Here is a 21851-nt window from a genome sequence, read left to right as displayed (position 1 = left end):
GATCGTAAAAACAACTTTGCGATAACATCTAATGGAATATGCAACTTCAAAGAGCTGTTTAAAAACACTTTTTCGTGTATTTTGCCACAGAATATTGCAGTCATAATTCTCTTTTTTTATAATTTCTGGATTTCTTGCTCAACATAGGAAATACCAAGTGTCCTTATTACTAGTACACCGATTAAATTTTAAATTACACCACAATTCAGCTGCATCATTTTAATTTATTTTCCATTCTATTCATCTGTTTTTCTTAATGGCATGTGGTTAATACATTTCCGAACTATGAAATTAATAGCGCCACGTTGGTAGAAAAATCAAACACTTTGGAAGCGTGGAATCAGAAAACGCACTACGAAAGGTATCCGCATGCGTACTTCTCACTGCACGCCTAGGTTAGTTGTTTGTCTATTACAAAAAGAGAATATGAAATTTATCGGCTGCACAGGTGTTCAATTTGCGACATTTTGGGTCGCGACACTTAGAAATGGCTGCTCCAATTTAAAACATTAGTTAAGTGAAATACATCCACAAACCCTTGAATAGAATACTAAACATGTGTGCCAAATCGTCTTTTGTGTCCCGAATGGCGACACTGTCACTGACTGTCATTGTATTGACAACTTTTGCAAGCCTGTCTTTGATCAGCTTTTCAAAATAAGAAAATTACCAGCGTTTGTGTAATGTAGTTCTCGAGAGTGACATTTTCATTTTTTCTTTCTTGATTAGTTTATTTTCCCCTTTAATATTATTACTCTGAATTCGCCAATTTTCTAATCTGGTTCACTTGTGATCACATGATCCAAAGGCATGTCTCTTTCTGTGACTGGTAGGTCGTCGCAGATCTGAGAACTAAAAGCCAAACCTGGAGAAGAAAGTGGAAAATGAAAGATACGCGGAAAGAGATACAATATAAAAATACTATGATAGCTCTTCAGGACCAAGCGCATTGATAGTGACTTCGTTATGCATACAGTCCAAACCGAGGCGAGGTGAAAAAAATGAAGAAAAAAATAACTCTTACCGATCAAAAGCGGCTTCTTTTGGCACGTTTGAATGCACTTCATGATGTACGAGTCATAATAACCCTAACAGAACAAAATCGAAACAGTTTACACAAATAACACTTAATAACTCAAAACAACTTATAATTTCTAGGTCTACGTTGTCAATGGTTACCTTTCCTCTGCCAAGACGGAGGCCATTCTATGAAAAAGAAATGCAATGGAAACCAAACCGTTAGCGACATTGGCATTACACTACCAAGCAGACATGGATACGCTACATAAGCTAACGCACACCTTACGTCATCTAGAATTCATTTTCTTGAAGTAATCAAAGAGGAGGGTTGGAATTCTAAGATTATTCTCAGTTAGAGGAATGACTACTTCCCAATTACTTGGCAAAATAGTTCCTCAAAGAATTGTTTCCAAAAGAGTTCAAATTAATACGCAAAAAATACTTTAACTTGAATATTGTTACTACAGTACGTATTATCATTATCATCATGAATATTATTTATCATTTTTACAACAATTATGATTATTGATTCAATAATGGTATCTTCGTTTCAAGCGCTAAAATCTATTTATAATGGAATGTATAATTCTATATTTTTTTTACATATGTCGATAACAATAAAATTTTAAATATAAATACATTACTAATATGTTTGCTAAGGAAAATAACATAAAATATCTTTAAAAATCTGTTGACTTTGATTATTGATTGATTGTTATATTGCATTATGGTTACTAAAGTTATCTTTCACTATCTTTATTATTGTCGTCATCATTATCATCATTTAAATTATCACCATTATCGTCCATGTCACTGTAATCTTCATTATCATTACTATCATCACTTTATCATTACTGTTATCATTATTATTATTATTATCACTTGTAGTGTTTGTTCCCATATTTTGATAACTACTTTAGATATAAGATAATCTGTATTCATTGTCTAGCACACCCTTAACCGCCGTCACGTGATTATCCTTATATATATCATTGTATATAATCAAGTTTAATATATAGATTTAGCCAAGCCTAAAAGCGGAGCTCGCATTTTTTTTCCCGCACGTCTCGAGGGCACAACGCCTTGCCCCGGCCAGGACTAGAACCCGGGTCGTCCGACTCGGAGCCCAGTGCACTGACCACTAAACTACTGATCAAAGCCGTGGCTTTGGCGTGCCCGCGGTACAATTGACCACGCATGTTAAAAGTAGCACTTTGTGCGGTCGTACGGTCGTACATCCAAATTTTTTCGGCTTGATGGGTTATTACTATTTTGTATAATTATGGGGCTGCGCTCTGCGAGCTCCGCTATTAGTATTCCAATAAAGCAGCTGTATAGAGCACTTGGTCTGATTCACGCATTACTCTACAGTTGTATATCCAACCCTTTAAACAAAAAATTAGCATCATCACTGGTATTTAAATGCAGACCTTTGTGAAACCAAGTCCTGGAACAACGATAAGATCCAGTCCCCCTGAAGAGATGGCTTCTTCTCTTTCATCATCCTCTGAACAAGAAAAGGACCATGAAAAAAATCAATCCCAAAACGAAGCGACTTTGCTCTGCTTAAACACTGGACAATATTGAAACAGTACTCCATGTCATATTAGATCAGTAAAGTTGTTACATTGTCACAGGTAGGTTAATTAGACTGGAGCAGTATTGGAGCAGAGCCGTATAAGTACTGAAAAGTAATATTTCACAATTGCGCATTTTACCAAATTAGGGCAACGGAACGCACAAAATATGCAACGGTATTTCTCAGTAGAACAGGGCGAAAATACAAACGGAGAGCAAAATAGCCTCACTAAATGATCCAAATTTTCTTTTTTATCGTTTTTCGGGCTTGACTTTTAAAGTAACAAACTTAGAGTGCGACAGATTATTTTTGTGGTCGTAAAGAACGCTTTAATGGTTTCTTTTGTGTTGTTTTCGTCTTTCGCGCAAACCTTATACGATCGATACGATGCTAAGATAAAGTCATAGGGGAAACTAGACGCCAAAATACTAAAAAATGTAATTCTAAAATACTACGCAACTCGCTAAATGTCCGCGCGTGTTATACGTCAAACCATCGAATAAGTTGTAAATATTAAGTATTTAGAATTCACCTGCAGGTTGTTGTATATTCCAGGAAGTAACTGGTAAGGACATCATGTCTTCCATGGAGTGAAGTTTAACCATGTCCATGTTTAGGCCAATATATCGAGGAATAAAACATTCCCTGAAAAAAAATTTTTAAAAAATAAAAATAAAAAAGTAGGCTGTTTATCGAATTACATAATCTCAGAGAGATGCCCTGTGATTTCATTTTGAGCATGATTTTCTTTTCCCTCCAATTTTGAAGGAAACGGAACCAATTTCCGAAAACCAAAAAGAGCGTGTTTTCAGTCAAAAAACAAGCAGGAGCCTGGGACCAACATTCGCTGCCTTGTCTCGCGCACACTGCGTCATTAACGGTGTTGTGACGTCAAACCATCACTACGCTCTTTATCTCGGAACGAAGCTGTGCGGGTTTTTTTTGTGAGAAAAAGCGCGCCACAACAATGAGGAGGATTGTGATTTTGATCGCTGCGTTGGCAATTGTGCTCCAATTAACAGCGGTTACACCAGCTACAAGACACGAAGGTAGGTTTCAGCTCTGTTTTAAAGAAATTTCAAAGGTTTCCAAAAGTTCTGCTTTTTCCCGGCACACGACCATTTGGACCAGAAAATGTAATGAAACGCTTTTAACCTTCTTATCAAACCAAAAACGTTTCCCAACGACTTACGGTTCTATCGGGTTTCATTTGCTAAAAGTGACATTCTTCAAAATTCTCCAAAACAAAATGAGTGCTTTGCCGACGGGGCATTTTGCAACTTTTCACCCTTTTTCGGGAGAATAAACAAGTTTTGAGTTGCCATGGTTGCCTTCGCTAATTTTAGGCGCGTGCGCCCGGAGCAAGGTGCATTTTTTTTCTTTTCACTGAGGCGCGCGCTTCGACGATTACTTTTTTTCGTTTCCTCTCACAATCCTTTTTTTCTACCCAAACCTTTTGGTGTCGATTAGTAAAAAAGTTCCTATTCATATATGTATTTATACTGGGTATTACTTTAAAAAAAGTAGTTACAAAATAATGGCAATACTGATGCTATTACCTTTTTACACTAGATGATTTTCAAGCCATTGAATGGCAAAAACTTCCGTTCGAAGATTTCAACGGAGACACCTCCGTAGTCGGAACTTGGAACGGAAAGGTTGGTCGGTATATTTAAGAACAACATCGGCAAATGCTACGAGTTCATCTGTCTTGGAGAGCTGAAGTACATTTTACATGAAGTTGTTTACAGAAATGAAGGGCGAAAATTAAACCTTTTTTTTTCTGATGTAGACGATTAAATTCAAGAAAAATTATTATTTTGATCATCGTTGATTTTTTCGGTAACTAACGATCAAAATCCGTAATAACACCTAATAGCCTGAACGTAATCTAACATGTCGTTCCTTTCCTCCTGGTAGGAATATGTGATAAGGATTCAAATGTCGTCACTGGATCTGGATATGAAACTTGTTTTTCCCGGCAAAAAAGGCTCTCAAGATTTGAACGGTCCACCTTTTGGGAACGATCCACCAAACCTTGGAAAGGTATTTAAAATGACAATCGCTTAAATTTCTTTTGCAATATGGTTTGCCATCGACAAATACTGCGTTTCTCCATGATAAGGCTTTCTACTGTTTTTCTCGTGAGTTTCTAGTCAAAAAAGAGCCAAGAGATATACAGTTGAAAACAATCTTAGACATCTATGGTGGCTATATTGTTTTTCGCCCATTTATATCTCTCAGATTCTCAAGTGCAAAGAACTACCGGAGTACCCTGAGAATATGACATGTTCTGATTACCAAGAATACAAACGGAAAGAACTAGGACTAATCGCTCGTGTGGGGACGATGGTAAAAAACACATGGAGCTTTATGGTGACAACAGTGGTTGAAGCTTGGAAAATGTGTTCTAACGGCGTTGGAACAACTGCTAAGAACATTTGGAATGCATTGAAATGGTTGATCGATTTGACTCGTAACATTTGGAAAGGAACGTTGGAGTGGGTCGGTAGAATTTGGAAAGGATTGACGGATTGCGTCGGAGAAATCTGGAACAGACTCAAAAGGTTGGCAGAATGGATTTTTGCAACGATGATGTGGGCAGATGAATGTGTTTACCATGGAGGCTTATGGGTGGCTGAGAGGTACTGGGTCTGTGCTGAATGGTTGGCCGCATGTGCTTGGAACGGAACGAAATGGATTTGGGATCAGATTGAGTGGTTGAACGGCGTCTCAAAGGAAAATGCTTCATGGTTAACTAAGAAGGCATGGATTGGTTCAAAACAGTGGGCCGAGTGGGCATGGGGGGAAGCGAAACGGTTGATCGATTGGTCATGGAAAACGATTAAAAGGAACGGTAAACCACTTGAACCTGCGCTTGAGAACGTTTTGGAGACGTTTTCACTTTTCATCAAGTTTTACAATGAATACATTCACGGTGAGTCGAAAGCCTTGTGAGAGATATCCCTGCGGACTGTGTGAAAATCCTTGGAAATATTCCTGTATAATCGAGAGATGGCCGAATCAAGCTTAAATTTCTTTAATGTCATTTTTTTGTTTACTTTCTTAACAGACCATCTTCTCAGAATTAAAAGCCACATTATTGTCTCGACCTGGCGTGAAACTGGTTACACGATCTCTGTCGTATTGGTAATGAACTGTGTTGTGCTGGCTGTGTACATGTTGATTTCGTGGCCTGTGAAGTCGATCTGGCGAAGATGGTGAGTAGAAGAACGAAACACCGTATCAAAAAAAATTTGACTGAGGTATTTCAACACTTTCATACATCGTTGTTGTCGGCAGCTCTTTCGAAAGACCACTTGTTCTGCCTTCTTTACGTTGACTTTTGACAAACTATTCCGAAATTTACTTTCCGATGAAAATTTAAAAAAATGCGAAAATGCAACTACCCGTCGTTTTTTGCACGTTTCAAAGGTGCAGTCGCTTGCCACCGCTCTTTTAACTGAATCCTTATTTTTATCTAAACTGACCCATTCCAAAAGAGTTTTTGTCATTTTGAATAAATTTCTCTCGGGTTTGTTTCTTTACTACAATTTTTCCTAACAGGCAAGCTTATAAAGAATGGAAAGAAGCCGAAGAAGCTTCCTGGAGATTACCACCAAGACGTCAGTCTCAGTCAAACAAACGAGTATGGGAAAATCCCAAGAAGAAAAAGCTCTACAGGAATAAGAACTCATAATTCAAGACTTCATATCTGATTTCATTTGTTGTGTGTATTTCAAACTACTTTGAACAGAATTTTTGGTGGAAACATGTCATTTTTAATAAAATGGATTTCTTGAAACCTGAAGTTAGTCGCTGTTTGTAACTGTTTCCTTTTTTCTAATTCCTTGTCATTTTCTTTTGCAGTCCATTTTTGGCCGGACAAATATTCATTACGTCATAGTCAATTAATCCCCTCTTTACAAAAAAAATCCCAACTCAATGCAGGAAAATTGATGCAGTCATATTTAAAACCTTAACTTAGTTCGGAATTAAACTCTTCTTTACATGTGTAAGCAATTGCACAAAATGTTCGGCCATTCAAAGAGTTGACCGGACGAAATCTATAGTGACTGGCCTTGGTCGATTGTGAGAGGAAGTGCCAACCTAACATATCTTAAAGGTTCTACATGTAGTTAAATTTAGGCATCATACTTACTTCTTTGCCTGGAAAAGCTCCTGCAACAGAGGTAAGAGCAGAAATATAGTAAATCATAACTGAGAAGGTAGAGAAGTAAGAGATAATAAAATGACTCTCCTAAGTCTGACCTTCAATATTCCTTCGGTTTGAACTTCAGAAGACATGCTGAGATAGACTGAGATTCGCTTGCTTGATTTGTATTCCTCCATTCGAAGAAGCTTGCGAGATAACACAATACAGTTAATCAATGGACAAGAACAACAGCGGTGTCTACATCAGCAAAGATCTTACAAACCAAATGAACAAGGGCTCCAATTTACTTTGTTCACAATCGAAGTAGATTCCGTTAGTTTTGCTTCATCTGTCATAGCTGCAATTCTTTTCTTCAACTCGCGACGCAGAACTTTTTTAGCCTCATTGACAACCATTTGTGACATTCTTCACCAAAAATCGTTTCCCTCTGTACTCGCTGGCTGTGCGTTTTACTCGATTGCAAATACAAGATTTTAACCAGGCGTTGCATGCGGACTAGTGTTGTCGTTCCCAGTTTCCCTAACGCAACTAACGGTACTTTCGCTGAGTTTGTCCTCCGTAGTTACATAAAGATGTTGCCGATTACATGATTCCCATGGATGTTAAACAGTACATATCATGGACAGCAACGATTTGCCAGTTTGGACTTCTTTCAACAGGGATGTAAGTAAATTAAAATCCTTTAGTAAATATAGGCTAAATTTCTAACACATTGGTAAATTTGCAATCAGTGGCACGCATGGAACCGCGCATTTAACCATTTGTTCTGCGTTTTGATCTTTTCTTCAGTTCATTTTCCTTCAAATTAACTTCTTAAGACCAAAAATTAAGAAACTTAGTTGCTATTTTGCTTTTGAAAGGAGCTTTTGTTGGCTCCCTTTATTTTTTACCCTAGCAACTCTTAGGTGAAAGGTAATGCTCGCGTATCAAAGATTATTTGTCGTCTCACCATTGGCTGATCGTATTTTAATTAAAATTAGGTCTCTCTTAATTGAGGCTTCCTGTTGTTCCTTTCTGCAATGTACGGATCGCTTCACTGAACGTATTTTTTTTTTAATATGCGAATTTTGAGATCCAATCCTTCATTTTAAAAACGAAAAAGTATATTTTACGCAGCAGGCTGAAAAAAAAAAGAAAATGTTGTGAAGCTGGAATGTTTTTTTTTGCCATGGTGATTTTGGTTTTATCAACTTAGTTGATAATGTTAATTTAACAACGTAAAGAGTTTCAAAAGATGATTTTTCAAGTGTTAGCCCTTCATCAGAGAAAATGATGAGAGAGTGAAGAAGTCAGAGCAAATGACCATTTGCTATGATGAAGGAACTATGTTTGAAATGCCAGCTTCAGATACTCCTTATGGTGGCCAGTTTACTTTATCAACCCAACCGATAAATCAAACTATTTTGTAATACTGCAAACTACTTTGTAATACTGCACACTGATACAATGCCATACTTTATTTAGAAAATTACCCCTTTTATTCTGATGTTTTTCTACTGAGATGGTTAGTCGGTCTCACTATTTGCAACATAGCTTTATCTAAAACCTTGAGATATAGCTCAGGGTTAGTTAAGTTTATAAATCAACTCTTGGGCTGAGGCTAGGGAACTATTTTGAGAATTTCCTTCCTTAGGAAATAAATGTAGCCCTCAGTTTGTGTGTAGTGGTTTGTAAATGGTTTTAATCAAAACTATGACAAAATTCTGAAATGTGAATGGTTATCACCGGCCTAATTTTAGAACTAATAGGATATTGTATGCATCGTACTTGTTATTGCTTGTAAATCTCCTGAAATTGTACAATTAAACTACAGTTAATCCTTTAACTCCCAAGATTTCATTGGCAATTCTCCCTACTGTCTGCCATACAATTCATGTGATGTTAGTTTGGAGAATTTGCAATTGGATCAACCAATAATCCCCTAATTTATATTTTTCTTTATTCTCATTACTTGTCTGCTTGATATTGTACTGATAATGTAAGGAGAAATTCTTTCTAGGTCACCAGTGAGACTTAAAGGGTTAAAGATTGATCAAGTTTTGCATCCTTTTTCTAGACAAGTCTGTTTGAAAATAAAACAACAAGGCAGTACAAAGAACATAACTTTTTTCCCATTCTTGTCAACATGTTTAAGGTATGTAATAAATACATTTGTGTTTAGAGAGGTCCTGACTACTTTAATTTAGACTTTTAACTCCTCAAGGCTTCTGGGATTGTTTACCACAGTGCATCTTTCCATTAGGATTAAAATGAGAAATGTATGGATAGAATAAATCTTTAACCCTTTACTCCCCAACATCAGTATGTATATTCTCCATACTGTTCTCTATACATTTCCTGAAGTGCTGACAAGGAGAATTTGTTTAAAAATCAAGAGCTTTATAAGTTGGTGATCATTTCCTTGATTCTCGTGACCTTAATGTTTGATTCAGGGGTGATATTGTATGGAGAAATTAGAAGCTGGTCACTCCTAAGGGTTAAAGGGTTAAGGGAGATGCAGAAGCCTCACAGTCAGCATTCTGAAGTATGGGTCAGGAGATCTGGGTCAGAGAATTGGTCAGGTTGTTGTGTTGTGTTCTTCAGCAAAGCACTTTAAATGCTTTGTCAAACTTAGGGAAAATGCATGGCTGTAATTGAAGTTTTTCCAAAGGAAACACCTCTTGGCCACCAAAGAGAGGGGGCAAGACTCTTTGAGATTTTCTTAACTATACCCAGGTGCCAAATCTAGATGTGCCAAATCTAGATGTCCCAAATCTAGATGTGCCAAATCTAGATGTCCCAAATCTAGATGTGCCAAATCTAGATGTGCCAAATCTAGATGTCCCAAATCTAGATGTGCCAAATCTAGATGTGCCAAATCTAGATGTCCCAAATCTAGATGTGCCAAATCTAGATGTCCCAAATCTAGATGTGCCAAATCTAGATGTCCCAAATCTAGATGCTCCCCTTTGTTCTAATTAGACTTATATGAAACCCTTGCATGTGGAATGCACCTCTTGACTTGGATAAAAAAATTGGAAACATGATGATTTTATCAATTCCCATTGTTTTACATTTTGTTTCAACTTCAGTTCCATTCTTTGGACAAAGTATGGCATCCTAGTAGATGACACCCCTATTTACACCATAGGAATACTAGGAATGATTACACAGTCTGCATATCTACTATTTTATTATATTAATACAAGAGATAAGGTAAGTAGATGATTGTAAACAGAATGCAAAGGATGGTAAAATATATTCTTGATATAGCAAAATCAAGAAAAAATTTTTTTTGTATCACTCACAGACCATGGTATTCAAAATTTGCTAAAAGCTGAATTGGAAGCCAAAACATGAGAAGAAGAAACAAAAGTGACTTTTGGCTTTAGTAATGACATTTCTCATGGCTAAGAATGAAAATCTAGAACAATAATGTATGCCACCAGCCTGTTTCGATGTGTAAAGGCCTATGGTGTTTATATGATAAACAGAATAATACATGGTTGTTTGTAGACGTAGATTTTCTCTTATGGTGTTCAACACAATACCTCACTTATTTGCTGTACTCACTTGTAAGATATTGAGTCAAGAAAGTCCATGGCAGTTGAAATATTTTTTATTGTTATTGTGGTTGATGAAGATTATTCTAAAGCATTACAAATTATTTATACTTTATTTCCACTTCTCAATTTTTTTCACAGAAGCTGCTAATTCAGAGATTAATGTATTCATTTTTTGGAGTATGTTCACTATTGACTTATGTTAAGTACTACACTGCTGACTTTGATACAGCTGTCTTCCATCTTGGATTCATTGCGAGTGGTTTCACTGTAGCAGTATATGGCTCACCTCTGGCTTCTGTGGTAAGAACTAACATACTTCTCATATGAACTTATACCATATAACATGCATTTAAGCTGCACCCCCAAGCATCTATTCATTCTGGACAACCATACTGGGTTTTTTTTAGTTCTGTGTTAACTCTTGAGGCAGGTCTAAGACCACTCAATAGCAAGAAATATAAGCTTATGCTTATGAACAAAAATGGCTCTTTTTGGAGCCATCAAGCTTGCAAATTAAACTAATGATCAATTCCTATTCATGTATATCTTCATGAGGCTTTTGTTAGCACGCTTAATAGACCTACAGTTTTTCATTGAATAGTGTCTATTTATTTTGTTCTCACAGATAAGCCCCACCCCTGATTTGTTAGAAAAAGTTGGGCAAAAAAAGTACAGCTTACACTCCAGTGTGTTGATTTGTTACTAATATTCTTCAGTCACAGTATGGGGGAGTGTTGAAAGTCTAGGACTAGTGGTTGTGAGGCTCTGAATTACAGCCTTATTTCTCACCATAAAGTAGAGTGGTTTCTCTGTAATCCTAGGTTGAACTCCCGGACAATACTTGTAAATAGCTCACTGGTTTACCTCCTGCAGTTGAGACACAGTGGCTGATGGTGAACTTGCTGGACTTCATCTTGAGGTCCAGGTTTCTGGTCACTGTCTTGTGTTCTTGGACTAGTATAATGTGTATCTTAATTCTGTGTTAACCTTCATTTTTTCAGGCTAATGTGATTAGACACAAGAGTACAGAATTTATGACATTTTCCATGTGTCTAGGAAACTTTGTTGTGGCTCTTCTTTGGGCAATATATGGACAACTTGTCCAAGATAATTTTATTTTGGTAAGTGAATTGTCATTACTCAGCACAGTCCTCCATCTTAATTCCCAGGGTGGAAAAAAAAATTGACAATAGTGCATTCAAGGCAAGGTACAATGCAATGTTCTCCCAGTATGGTATCTAGTAAGGAAGAAAGCTCTACTTATTTTGGTATAGGGCATACATTTAATACTCCAGGGTGTTGACACACATTGTAAGAGAACAGTGTCATAAGCAAGAACAGAACACTATGATTCTAGAAAAAGTTTCCTCCCAAACTGTGAAACTGTTATTCTAAACATCAATGATACCCAACGGTGACAAATCATCAGATTAATATCAATTCTCTTTTTTTTGTTGTTGTTCTTTTTCAGGTGCCCAATGGTACAGGTGTTATGTTGGGCTCATTACAATTGCTCCTTTTTGTTTTCTATCCAAGCACTTCACAGAGGACAATAACATACAACATGAGTTCAAAACCTGCTAGACAAGTTTGACCTTGATTAAAGATAGAAAGATACAAATATAGAAGAAAAATATCCAAATAATTTATTAAAATTTTATTTTAAGTGAAAAACCCTACAAATTAAATATATTAATTTCAGCCTCTTGTTTAAAAAAAAGAACCCTTAATTAAATTTAGTGAAAAGAAAAAAAAATAAAGTTATGTCGCTGAAACATTTTGTTAGTGTTACTGCTTCTTGAAGCATGATTTAGTTATTATTAAATAATATGGTGATGAATGCATGAATTTTGATTGGTTCTTACTTATGATCTGTAAGAGGAAAGACGCATAGCTATCGTCGCAGTAACGACATTTTGCTTTTTTATTAAGTGAAACAAATATGTTGTCATGAGTCTGTTCAGTAATAGATATGGTGCCACTTTTTGGTTCTTACCAAATTTTGATGTCGTCTGTGATCTTTTTTCTGAACAGACCCATGGCAACTTGTTATATTACTTATGATATATTACTTATGATATATTTAACTAATAAGAAAAACAACGAAACAATGTCAAATACATCTGTGGTGTGTAGTTTTGTCTTAAGTTAATAGCTACAACTGAAAACATGAAGCACTATGGGAATTTCTTTTTGAATTCAAGTGCTGGGAGGCTGAGGGACAGGTACAACAATAGGCTGGGTGACCTGACCCCCTCCTGCCTGCGGCATAACTATAACAATAGGCTGCTGTGCAGGGACTGAAGGCGATTGCACTTGGTTTGGATTGACCTGCTGCGGCATCAATATCACGACTTGCTGTTGCCCCTGCACTTGTGCCTGTGCTTGCCCGTCCACATAACCTTGCTGAGGTATCTGAACAGTAACTGTTTGTGGACTGGTCCCAGTCCCTGTGAACATGCCTTGGCTTGATGGAGTCTGGGGTTGAGTGGTTTGAATTAATTGGGTCCCAGGTCCTGCAGGTCCAGTTGAAACTGGGGGAACTTGAACAACCACTGGTTTTGCTGACATGGTTTCACACTTTGCTCTCTGGGTTTGCTGTGACATAGTGTCTTTGTTAATTGGCTGCATGGCATGGTTTACCCTCATGTGCTCATAAACCCCTGACTTCCTTATACAGATTGCACCACAAATGCAACAATGATAGTGTGAATTAAACACTTTGGTCCCACTTGGACGGGAACAGCCAAGTTTGCATCGTAGCATTTGATAACCTGTGAAATAAACAGGGAGAAGGTTGTATACAATTATTTTGCAACAGTCCTGAGTAATGTTGCTGGGCTTGTGTTCTCTCCAACTTAACCTTCCAAAACTTCTTTTCTTTCTGTCTAATGATCGATGCTATATTGACAGATGTCTTGAATGAGGCTTACAGCTGGGTAATAATGATTTGTTAACCATGGGAGCCATATTCTATTTGGAGGCTGGCTGGAAAGAGGAAACCTCAAGATACCCATGGCCACAACCTTGCATTTAGCAGCTGACTGAAAGTAAATGTGAAGAGAATATTATAATATCAAGTTTTTGGTACACTGAAAAAAAACTATAATTTTTTAACACTTTTCTCACCTTGGTATCTCACAATGAGATCCTGGGCATGGATTTTTTTAAAGTGTTCCCTTATTCTCCCTGGTTTGTTTGGCAAACAAGTGCACAAAGGACAATGGTACAACCTGCAGTCACAGTAAGTGTTCTTACATCTCCTGATGTCTAAATTATTTTTTTCGTTTAAAACAGATGGATGACAAAAACAACTGGTAGCAGGAGAAAGGTTATTGAGCAGAACCTTGAACACATGATCATCTCCTTTGGGTGCTGTTGTAGCATCAAGCAACACAAGAGTGTCCTGCCGAGCGGTTTTTCCTCTCTGATCATTTTGGGATGCACTAGCACTATCATCCGTAAACAATGATTTATTCATTGGGTTAATCATGAGGAGTTTTGAAGAACCTTGATCCGCTATGGACTGCGAGGTTGAAGTCTGCACCACATTGCCAGGAGTGGTAGTACATGTAATTAATTGCCCTGAAGCAGAAGAAGACTCAACTGGAGAAAGTTGAAGATTATTTTGTTCCATTCCAGAAACCCCTGTGGCAGAGCTCTCCTGAGACATCTGGACATCAGTAACCTGCAGACACTGTTCAAATTCCACTGCTTCCTCATCAGACTGTTTTTGCAGGCCAGGCTCTGTTTCTGTGCTCTGCTCCATGTCAATGTCCCCTGTTGGTTGATCAGCATATGCTGACATGTCTGTGTTTACCCCACTAATATTAAGAAGATTGCCTTGGGAGCTTTCTGTTGTAATTGAAGCATCTTGATTAGTTTCCTCACCTGAAAAAAGTTATATGCTGTTAAGGTTAAACAGTTTTAAGAGATGATCTGGCTAGGAGACAAAAAAGATTTGCTGTAAATATTTTACCTTGGCTGAACATAGCTTCCACTTGTTTCACTGTCAGCTCCTGCGGCAGTTGCTGCTGTTCATTACCAAGACCAGAGGACACTGAAGTTAACACCTGAAGGTTTGTGCTTAAATCAGCAGCAGTGGACACTACAGTTGTGACATCTGACTGGGCAACAGACTGAGTAAGTTGTAAGGTGTCAGATGGCTCATCAAGTGGAACAACTGTCAAAGTTTCACTGTCCTGAATGGACTGCACAAAGACAACCTTGAAAGAAAGAAAATACTGTTAGTGGTACACACATGTAAAACCTTCATTATTACTGTATCACTGATAGGATGCATTCAAGGTGCTTAACAATTTTAACTTCACAAGCAACCACTCCTTGCTCGAAGAAACTTGCTCAGCAATCAGGTCACCTGCCTTTAACAATGCAGCCTCTATTTTATTTTTTCTATCCCTCAAGCAATCTGTTCGAGCATTAAGGCACTAAAACAGAAAGCATTATCAGGTTCAGAGAAAGGCATTATCTAGCAGAAAAATGCAGATCACTCATTCTACCTGTGTGCCATCAGATAATGCAACAACACTGTCTTGTTCTGAACCTTCCAGTGCTGTGATCTGTGAAGTATCTAAAGCCGTATGGTTCTCATCATCATCTTCATCCATTTCTGCATCCTCCATGGGCCCTTCTTCTGTATCATCTTTTGCATCTAATAGCTCATCAATTTCACGCATGCTGCCAACCGAATGAGCTTGAAGATGGCAGTAAAGGTGCACTTTTCTTACAAGAACTCTTCCACAAAGACAGCAATGGTAGTGTGAATTGTCAGTTATGCGGCCATTAGCTTTGGTACATCTTAATTTGCAGCGGAGCATTTGGTGTCCTGATAAAATCAACACAGAATTGATCATTTGTTTGGTTATACTTAGTTACCGGTATATTCCTGTCAAATTCTGCTCTCTGCAAACTACAATGAGTTGAGGGTTAACGACTTACTCTCACCTTCATGCAGAACAATCTGCTTTCCCGAGTGCATCTTTTCAAAATGCCTGCGCATGCGGCCTGGTTTCTGTGGCTTATTGTTGCACAAAGGGCAATGGTATCTCTTGTTTGTCTTGGTGCAGAAATGTTCACATGCTGGATCTATGCATTTGTAGATGTCTAATGTCTGATCATTCCCCAGAACCGATATGTGTACATTTTGTTCTGTATTATGACCATCAGCAGCTTCCACCACAGCTTCTCTGGAAAAGTAGCAGAACAGCACATGAATTCTCACTACAGCAAGTTTATCTGACAAAGCTGTACACAATTTCCTTTGCAGATGTCATTTGACCACTCTCATCACATTAACTTGTATGTTAAGACCAACCAACATCTGCAAAGGGGATCATTCATTCGCAGTAACAATTCAATCTGTTGTTCATCCCCCTTCAAATTCAATGATCACAGAAATACTCTGCCTTACCCTTTTAACCCCCTGGAGCGACTAGCATCTAAATTCTCCTTACAGTATCACCCCTAAATCACATATTAAGGCTACAGGAATAAAGGAAATGATCACCAATATGAGAAGCTCTTGATTGTTGAACAAATTCTCCTTGTCAGTAAAATAGGAAATGTGGGAAGAACAGTTTGGAGAATATGAATATTGGTGGTACTGTTGGGGTGTACAGGGTTAAATTCAACACATGGCTTTCTCTTCCTTCCTCTCAAGTAACATAAGCATAATAAAGTCAGTTCTCTCTACGACAAAAAACTTTGAGCACAAAGTGTCTGTCCTAGACTCATTTTTGTCTTTTAGTGGCAGGAATCAACTGTAATTCTATTTTTAGGAAGGCTTAGTCTTGCAGGTGAGGTAGTTGGCTTGATGCCCCTTCTACGGCTCTTACACTTGCACAGTGGACACAAAAATACATGCCAACATTGTTTACATAATCACAGACAGATAACAAAATAAATATTTGTCATGAACCACAATAATTTGAAGTTAGATCAAGACAATTTCCTCATTATATTATCCCTTTTTTAGTTGTAAGAACTTGTTGGCTTGAAAGCAAAATCAAATTGTAACAAGGCAGTATTAGACTAGCACCTTTGGGAGAAAAACGACTCAAAAAATTGAAGACAAACAACAGTTATGAATTCCATTACTTTAGCAAAACAAAGTAATTGAAGAATCCAAAAGTATACAATGATTTGAAGACAGCTCACTTTCATTTCTTTATTTTTTGTGCCATTTATACCTAATGCACATTGATTCATACTCTGGAAATAGTTGTGTCAGGGCAGTACAAAACAATGTTTTTAATTTCTTATAAACAAATGTTACTGTACATATTGATTGCAGTAAGAGACAAGAAATGGACTCTTCTGAAAATTTTTGGCTTTCAAAAAATCTAACTAGTAAGAGGAAAAAACTAAATTGTGAAATTATTCAAATGGAATTGAATTTTGCATCTAATCAAACTGTACTCCTTTAGCTGGTTTTAATCTGTAGAAGAAAGGAAAGAGAAAAAACGAATTCAGCTTTCTTTCTTGAAAAGATGAATGGTTTGCTTTTCCAAAATTTTCATGCACAACCTGCAAGTGTTCATTTACCAAAATTTCTTGGCCACTTTTATTTTATTAATTTTTTAAAATTTTTTGGGGTAAAAATAACCACACACTATAGACTAGCATGTCATTCAGATAGAGTTAGAGGTATTCCTTTTTAAATTTTTTTTTTTCTCAATAAATAAACAGTTGTGTTGACCAAAAAGTATAATTATACCAAACTTTAACTGCCATATATTAGGGATTAACAATTACAAGGAAACAGGTGTTCTCTTCTTGTCTTCTATCTTAACCCTTAAGCCCCAATATATATATATATAATAAGTGAAAGAATCAAAGAGGATGCATCGATTCTCTGTTACTCTGAGTTTCGCGCCTAAGCGCTTGTCAGACAGAACTTTCCACCTGAGCGCTGTCTGACGAGCGCTTAGGTGTGAAACTCAGAGTAACAGAGAATCGATGTGTCCTCTTTGATTCTTTCACTTATATATACTCAGCTCTGCTACCACAGCATTCAGCACTTTATGCCAAGGTGGACTCTACCCCCACATTTATATATATATACATATATATATATATATATATATATATATATATATATATATATATATATACATACATACATATATTTACATAATTATATGTATTATATGTATTCTCCATAAGCCTCTCTATACATTTCATACGGTAATGAAAAGTAGAATTTTTTGAACAATGGAGAGCTTCTTTAGTGGGTGGTTATTTCCAGTTCTCTCAAAACTTCAGTGTTTGATTCAGTAGTGAATGTATAGAGAAACTGGGCACCAGTCACTCTCAGGGGTTAAAGGGCAAACAGTTCAACATTTTCCTTGGCCCCTGACCAAGAAAAGAGTGGAGAAACATAGTAGCTGATCGATACAATTGCCTTTCTTAAATAATAAAATAAATGTGCAGTGAGTAAGGACTACAACAAATGACTTTTGATGCCACATCAAGTTCTCCAAATTGTGTTTCACAAGGAATTTTAAGACGAATTAGAAGGAGAATCTAACAGTCCATCAGGGCTCCATGAGGGCTTTTTTCCAAGCAGCCCCTCCAACAAAAAGGGTTTTTCGAGTCACAACTTTTAATTTGCAGATTAATAATCAATTATCTAAATAATGTTATTAATAAAAATAGTTCTATATAGTACTTACTTTCTGCTTCCTGGGTTAATAAGACTGCGACCTTGTTTTCTCTTAACTGGGACTGCTTGGGTTGTCTTTTTAGCAGGAATATCTAAAGGCGTTAATAATAAAATGAATAACTAACTGGTAATTCAGGAAAGTGTGTCTTTTTTTTCTTAAATGAATGCTTTTACTGCCATGCTTCCTAACCCTATACACCTTAACATAAGTATGTAAATCCTCTATACTGTTCTCTAAACATTTCCTAGGATGCTGACATGGAGAATTTGTCTAGTAATCAAGAGCTTTTTTGCAGGTGATCAGTTCCTTTATTCTCCTGACCCTAATATTTGATTCAGGGGTGATGCAGTAAGGAGAAATTAGATTTCAGTCACTCTTAGGGGTTAAAGGGTAAATATAGAGTTAATACCATACTTACCAAATGTTGATAATTCACCAGGAGCCCCATACTATGATAAGAAACATAAAAAGGAGATTAGTCTGGTTAATAACACGTAACCATCAACTGAGTGGGAGGGGAGGGTGGGTATATGTCTGGCTTGTTCCTTGCTGCACACAGTCTGTATATCATGGGCCAAATATTTTCCAATCCACCAAAACCTCTAACTAACTGAGTTCAAGGTCATAGTGTACGTTAGAGACCAGGTTTTTCAGCTCGGATTCAAGGCCCAAGTGCAAAGCACATGGGCAATGAATCAGGCCCAGTTGTTTGAAGGCCAATTAGCAATTACCAAAGGTTAAATTTTAAACTAGGTTTCTTTACTTCTCTATTTAAGAGCCTTTTGGGGATAATTTTCCCTATTCTTTTAGGAATAGGGAAAATTATCAAATTGTAGATAAAAATAATTCAACTGAATTTTCTTCTAAAGCTTTCAGATTTGAAATCAAATTTCACGCTATCCCTGGGTTATCCTGACCCATCTTTGAACGACCCTGCCCTGAGGGTAAAAGGTGAGGTTCCACAACTTACAGTATGAACCTGGAGATTAGTGCAATATCTCTGGCAGGAAGGAGAAGATATAGATGAATACCTTTTGAGTCTTTAATCTTTCCAGTGAATCAGAAGATACTAAAAAAAAAAATTATATTAAATATATCAGTATGATTAAATATAATGAATGATACTCATAGATATGTTATGAAAAAAGAATAAGGAATTACTTTTTTCAGTTCCGTAGCATTCCAAATCCTCTTAAGTCAATTATGCATAAGCCATGCCTCATTTAGTAATAAATTCATATACCTTTTAGTTCTTGAGTCAGTTCAGCTACTTTATCAGCTAATTTGAAGAGAATTAGTTGCAACTCTGTCTTCTTTTCAATTGCCTTTGCCTCGCTGAGATCATAGCTCAGAGATGGAATACCCTCACCAACTGTTAGAATTACTTTGTTAGATAACTGTGCCAAAGATATGAAGCCATTTTGAAAGCCAGACCTGGTATTACAATAAAAGCAACATCGTTCATCAGTTGTCAAAATAGTTAAAAACTAAAATGTCAATCTGGAACAGAGAGCCCAAGCATCTCCTTAAGCAATCAGAATAAGGAATCTGGCTCTTCCCCCAGATGCCATGCCAGTTACTCTCCATCATTCTATCAAGGTTCCCTCCTGAATCTGAAATGTGTTTCTTTGAATTGAGGGGTACCAATTGGTGATTAAACATTTTTTTCAGTCTCTAGATGGAAAAACCATGAAGGCAAAGGCCTCTTAACAGATTTACTGTACTAGTATATCTCTGGATGAGAGAAGTGGCCTAACCTGCTCACCTTTACCTACACTGTATCTCTCTGCCGTACATATTAAAACTGCCATTTGCTCACAGCAGGGTTAAGCAGAACTATTTGAAAGGGGCACAATATGTGACAAGAAGCAAATGAATAATGTAATTTTATAAATTTCCATTTATTTGCAAAAGGAAAAATGACATATTACCTGAGCATTGAAAAGTAAGCTTCATATTTGTCAATTTCTGCTAGCTCTCTCTGCAAACATTAAGAATTATTGGATGAGGTTGAGACTGATATCACGAATAACAAAAACCAAGGTCTGAGTTATCTGCTGAACCAAATTTGAATTGTTTTATTGTAAATTTTTTAAAAAATCTGCTGAAGAAGACACATCTCTCCAATTTTGAGAACACTACCCATGTGCAAGGCTTAGAAACTGGGCAGACTTTGAACTCAACATGGTGGATGCAATAAATTGGCCACTGCAAAGAGTTCAAAAGCTGATGTTTCCAGCATAAGCCCTTCATTAGAGTGATTCACAAAGGGCTAACCCTCAAAGTATCAGCTTTTAAACTCTTTACAGTGCTCTTATATGACCCTTACATGAGAATCCAGTTGCTCTAAGTCCAGTTGTGAGTGCCAGACATTGACGCCATCAGTAGCACTAAGTAAACATAAAAACAACAACAATAACAGCCGTTATTATGTACTCTTTCAAACAACTAAAAAGTATTTAACCCTTTAACTCCCAAGATCTCATTAGCAATTCTCCTTACTGTCTGCCAAACAATTCTCATTATGTTAGTTTAGAGAATTTGGCATCAGATCAATCAGTAATCCTATAATTTATATTTTTCTTTATTCTCATCACTTGTCTGCATGATATTTTATAGATATCGTAAGGAGAAATTTTGTCTTGGTCACTCATGGGAGTTAAAGGGTTAATCAGGTTTTTCTCTGATATTTCATTGCTTTATCAATACAGTCATGCACCATCTAATTATAATCACTTTATCAGCCCAAAAGAATTGGAATCATGCAGTTTGTCATTACATGGTGCAAAAACGAAACACCTTGCAGAGGAGCATAATTGCATCATGGATGGTAATTTCATTAAAAAAAAATATTTAATTAATGTTTTGGATGTTCTAGTCTGTAATATCATCTCCTAGCTAGATACATTTGGTAGGATGTGATCATGGAGCAAAGCCCACACCCATCTATGCAAAGGTGCAGTGAAAAATGATAATAGTGATAATGGTGAAATGATAATGGTGATGGCGTTGATGGCAAAGACGACGAAACATGAATTTTTTTTAACCTCAATTCTTCCCTCTGCCCTCTAAATTCTGGTTAAGATAAAGATGCATATGACAATAATGTTGATGATGATGATGATCAAATAAAAATGACGATAAAATCTCACAATTTTTGCTTTCCAATCCCATACATCTGCATGCAGTTTAAAGGGGAAAATGGGATCAAATTTTTATCCCAGATTCTAAACCTCCAGGAAAGTGAAATTTGAAATTTTGGCACGAATCCGGCAGATCAGGACTAGAGTGTCTTGGAGTTCTTTGCTTACGGAAGATTAAAATAAAATCGAAAATGAACGTTTTTCCTCCTCAGCGTCTAGGATTTTGCAAACGAAACAATCTATGGATGCATAACATTACTACTTTACACTTCACAGACATGGAATTTTATAAATCAATCCAGCCTAGTGATAAAAAAAAGAAATTTTGTCTATCACTAAGTTCTCCTAGCTAAATTGCGCATAAAAGATAAATCGCAGAATAAACAGCGAAACGTACTTCAAAATCCAGGTAGAACTGTCTTCAGGTAGCCGTGTCCACACAAGAAATCTCGTAGGTCCACAACTGGCAGTAGCGTGAAGCGCCTCCACTTTATTTGTCCTCATCAAAGAGGCCAAATCAATGGACCCTCCTGATGCATTCGCCATAATGGCTACTTTTCCGTGCACTAGCGTGTTCGGACACCCTCGGGGTGGACCTTACACGAAAAGGACCGCAAGGGGCTCAAACTGCCTTTGTCGTTAACTTTGTTGAATTCGCTCGTTTTATTTCACTAGATTAAAAATGCGCGTATTTTGACAAAA

The 21851-nt window shown here is 37.0% G+C and overlaps 4 protein-coding genes across 4 annotated transcripts; 2 read left to right on the top strand and 2 right to left on the bottom strand.

The window, feature by feature from the left end:
- Window positions 1-204: 204 nt before the first annotated feature.
- On the bottom strand, window positions 205-7276 carry LOC113685689 (5-formyltetrahydrofolate cyclo-ligase). Its single transcript, XM_027203222.2, has 8 exons — window positions 7064-7276; window positions 6872-6961; window positions 6762-6781; window positions 3132-3244; window positions 2451-2527; window positions 1180-1206; window positions 1025-1088; window positions 205-865 (listed from the first exon to the last, which is right to left on the bottom strand). Exons 1-8 carry the CDS (start codon window positions 7178-7180, stop codon window positions 774-776), a joined length of 600 nt encoding a protein of 199 aa, XP_027059023.2. The 5' UTR covers window positions 7181-7276; the 3' UTR covers window positions 205-773.
- LOC113685687 (uncharacterized) lies at window positions 3479-6408 on the top strand. The gene is made up of 6 exons (XM_027203221.2): window positions 3479-3648; window positions 4172-4257; window positions 4520-4645; window positions 4844-5537; window positions 5673-5820; window positions 6167-6408. Exons 1-6 carry the CDS (start codon window positions 3567-3569, stop codon window positions 6297-6299), a joined length of 1269 nt encoding a protein of 422 aa, XP_027059022.2. The 5' UTR covers window positions 3479-3566; the 3' UTR covers window positions 6300-6408.
- An 11-nt stretch (window positions 7277-7287) lies between the features above and the next one.
- Window positions 7288-12443, top strand: LOC113685739 (sugar transporter SWEET1). Its single transcript, XM_027203281.2, has 6 exons — window positions 7288-7439; window positions 8833-8910; window positions 9848-9971; window positions 10460-10621; window positions 11323-11442; window positions 11793-12443. Exons 1-6 carry the CDS (start codon window positions 7363-7365, stop codon window positions 11913-11915), a joined length of 684 nt encoding a protein of 227 aa, XP_027059082.2. The 5' UTR covers window positions 7288-7362; the 3' UTR covers window positions 11916-12443.
- Window positions 11964-21811, bottom strand: LOC113685740 (uncharacterized). Its single transcript, XM_027203283.2, has 12 exons — window positions 21547-21811; window positions 20336-20396; window positions 19938-19987; window positions 19250-19440; window positions 19038-19075; window positions 18425-18455; window positions 18016-18097; window positions 15287-15528; window positions 14842-15167; window positions 14301-14547; window positions 13451-14212; window positions 11964-13095 (listed from the first exon to the last, which is right to left on the bottom strand). Exons 1-12 carry the CDS (start codon window positions 21693-21695, stop codon window positions 12521-12523), a joined length of 2754 nt encoding a protein of 917 aa, XP_027059084.2. The 5' UTR covers window positions 21696-21811; the 3' UTR covers window positions 11964-12520.
- Between the last annotated feature and the right edge of the window lie 40 nt (window positions 21812-21851).

This window comes from Pocillopora damicornis, chromosome 9 (genome assembly GCF_964200805.1).
Source record: "Pocillopora damicornis chromosome 9, jaPocDami1.2, whole genome shotgun sequence".
Taxonomy (NCBI): domain Eukaryota; kingdom Metazoa; phylum Cnidaria; class Anthozoa; order Scleractinia; family Pocilloporidae; genus Pocillopora; species Pocillopora damicornis.
This window is presented reverse-complemented; position numbering and strand designations above follow the sequence as displayed.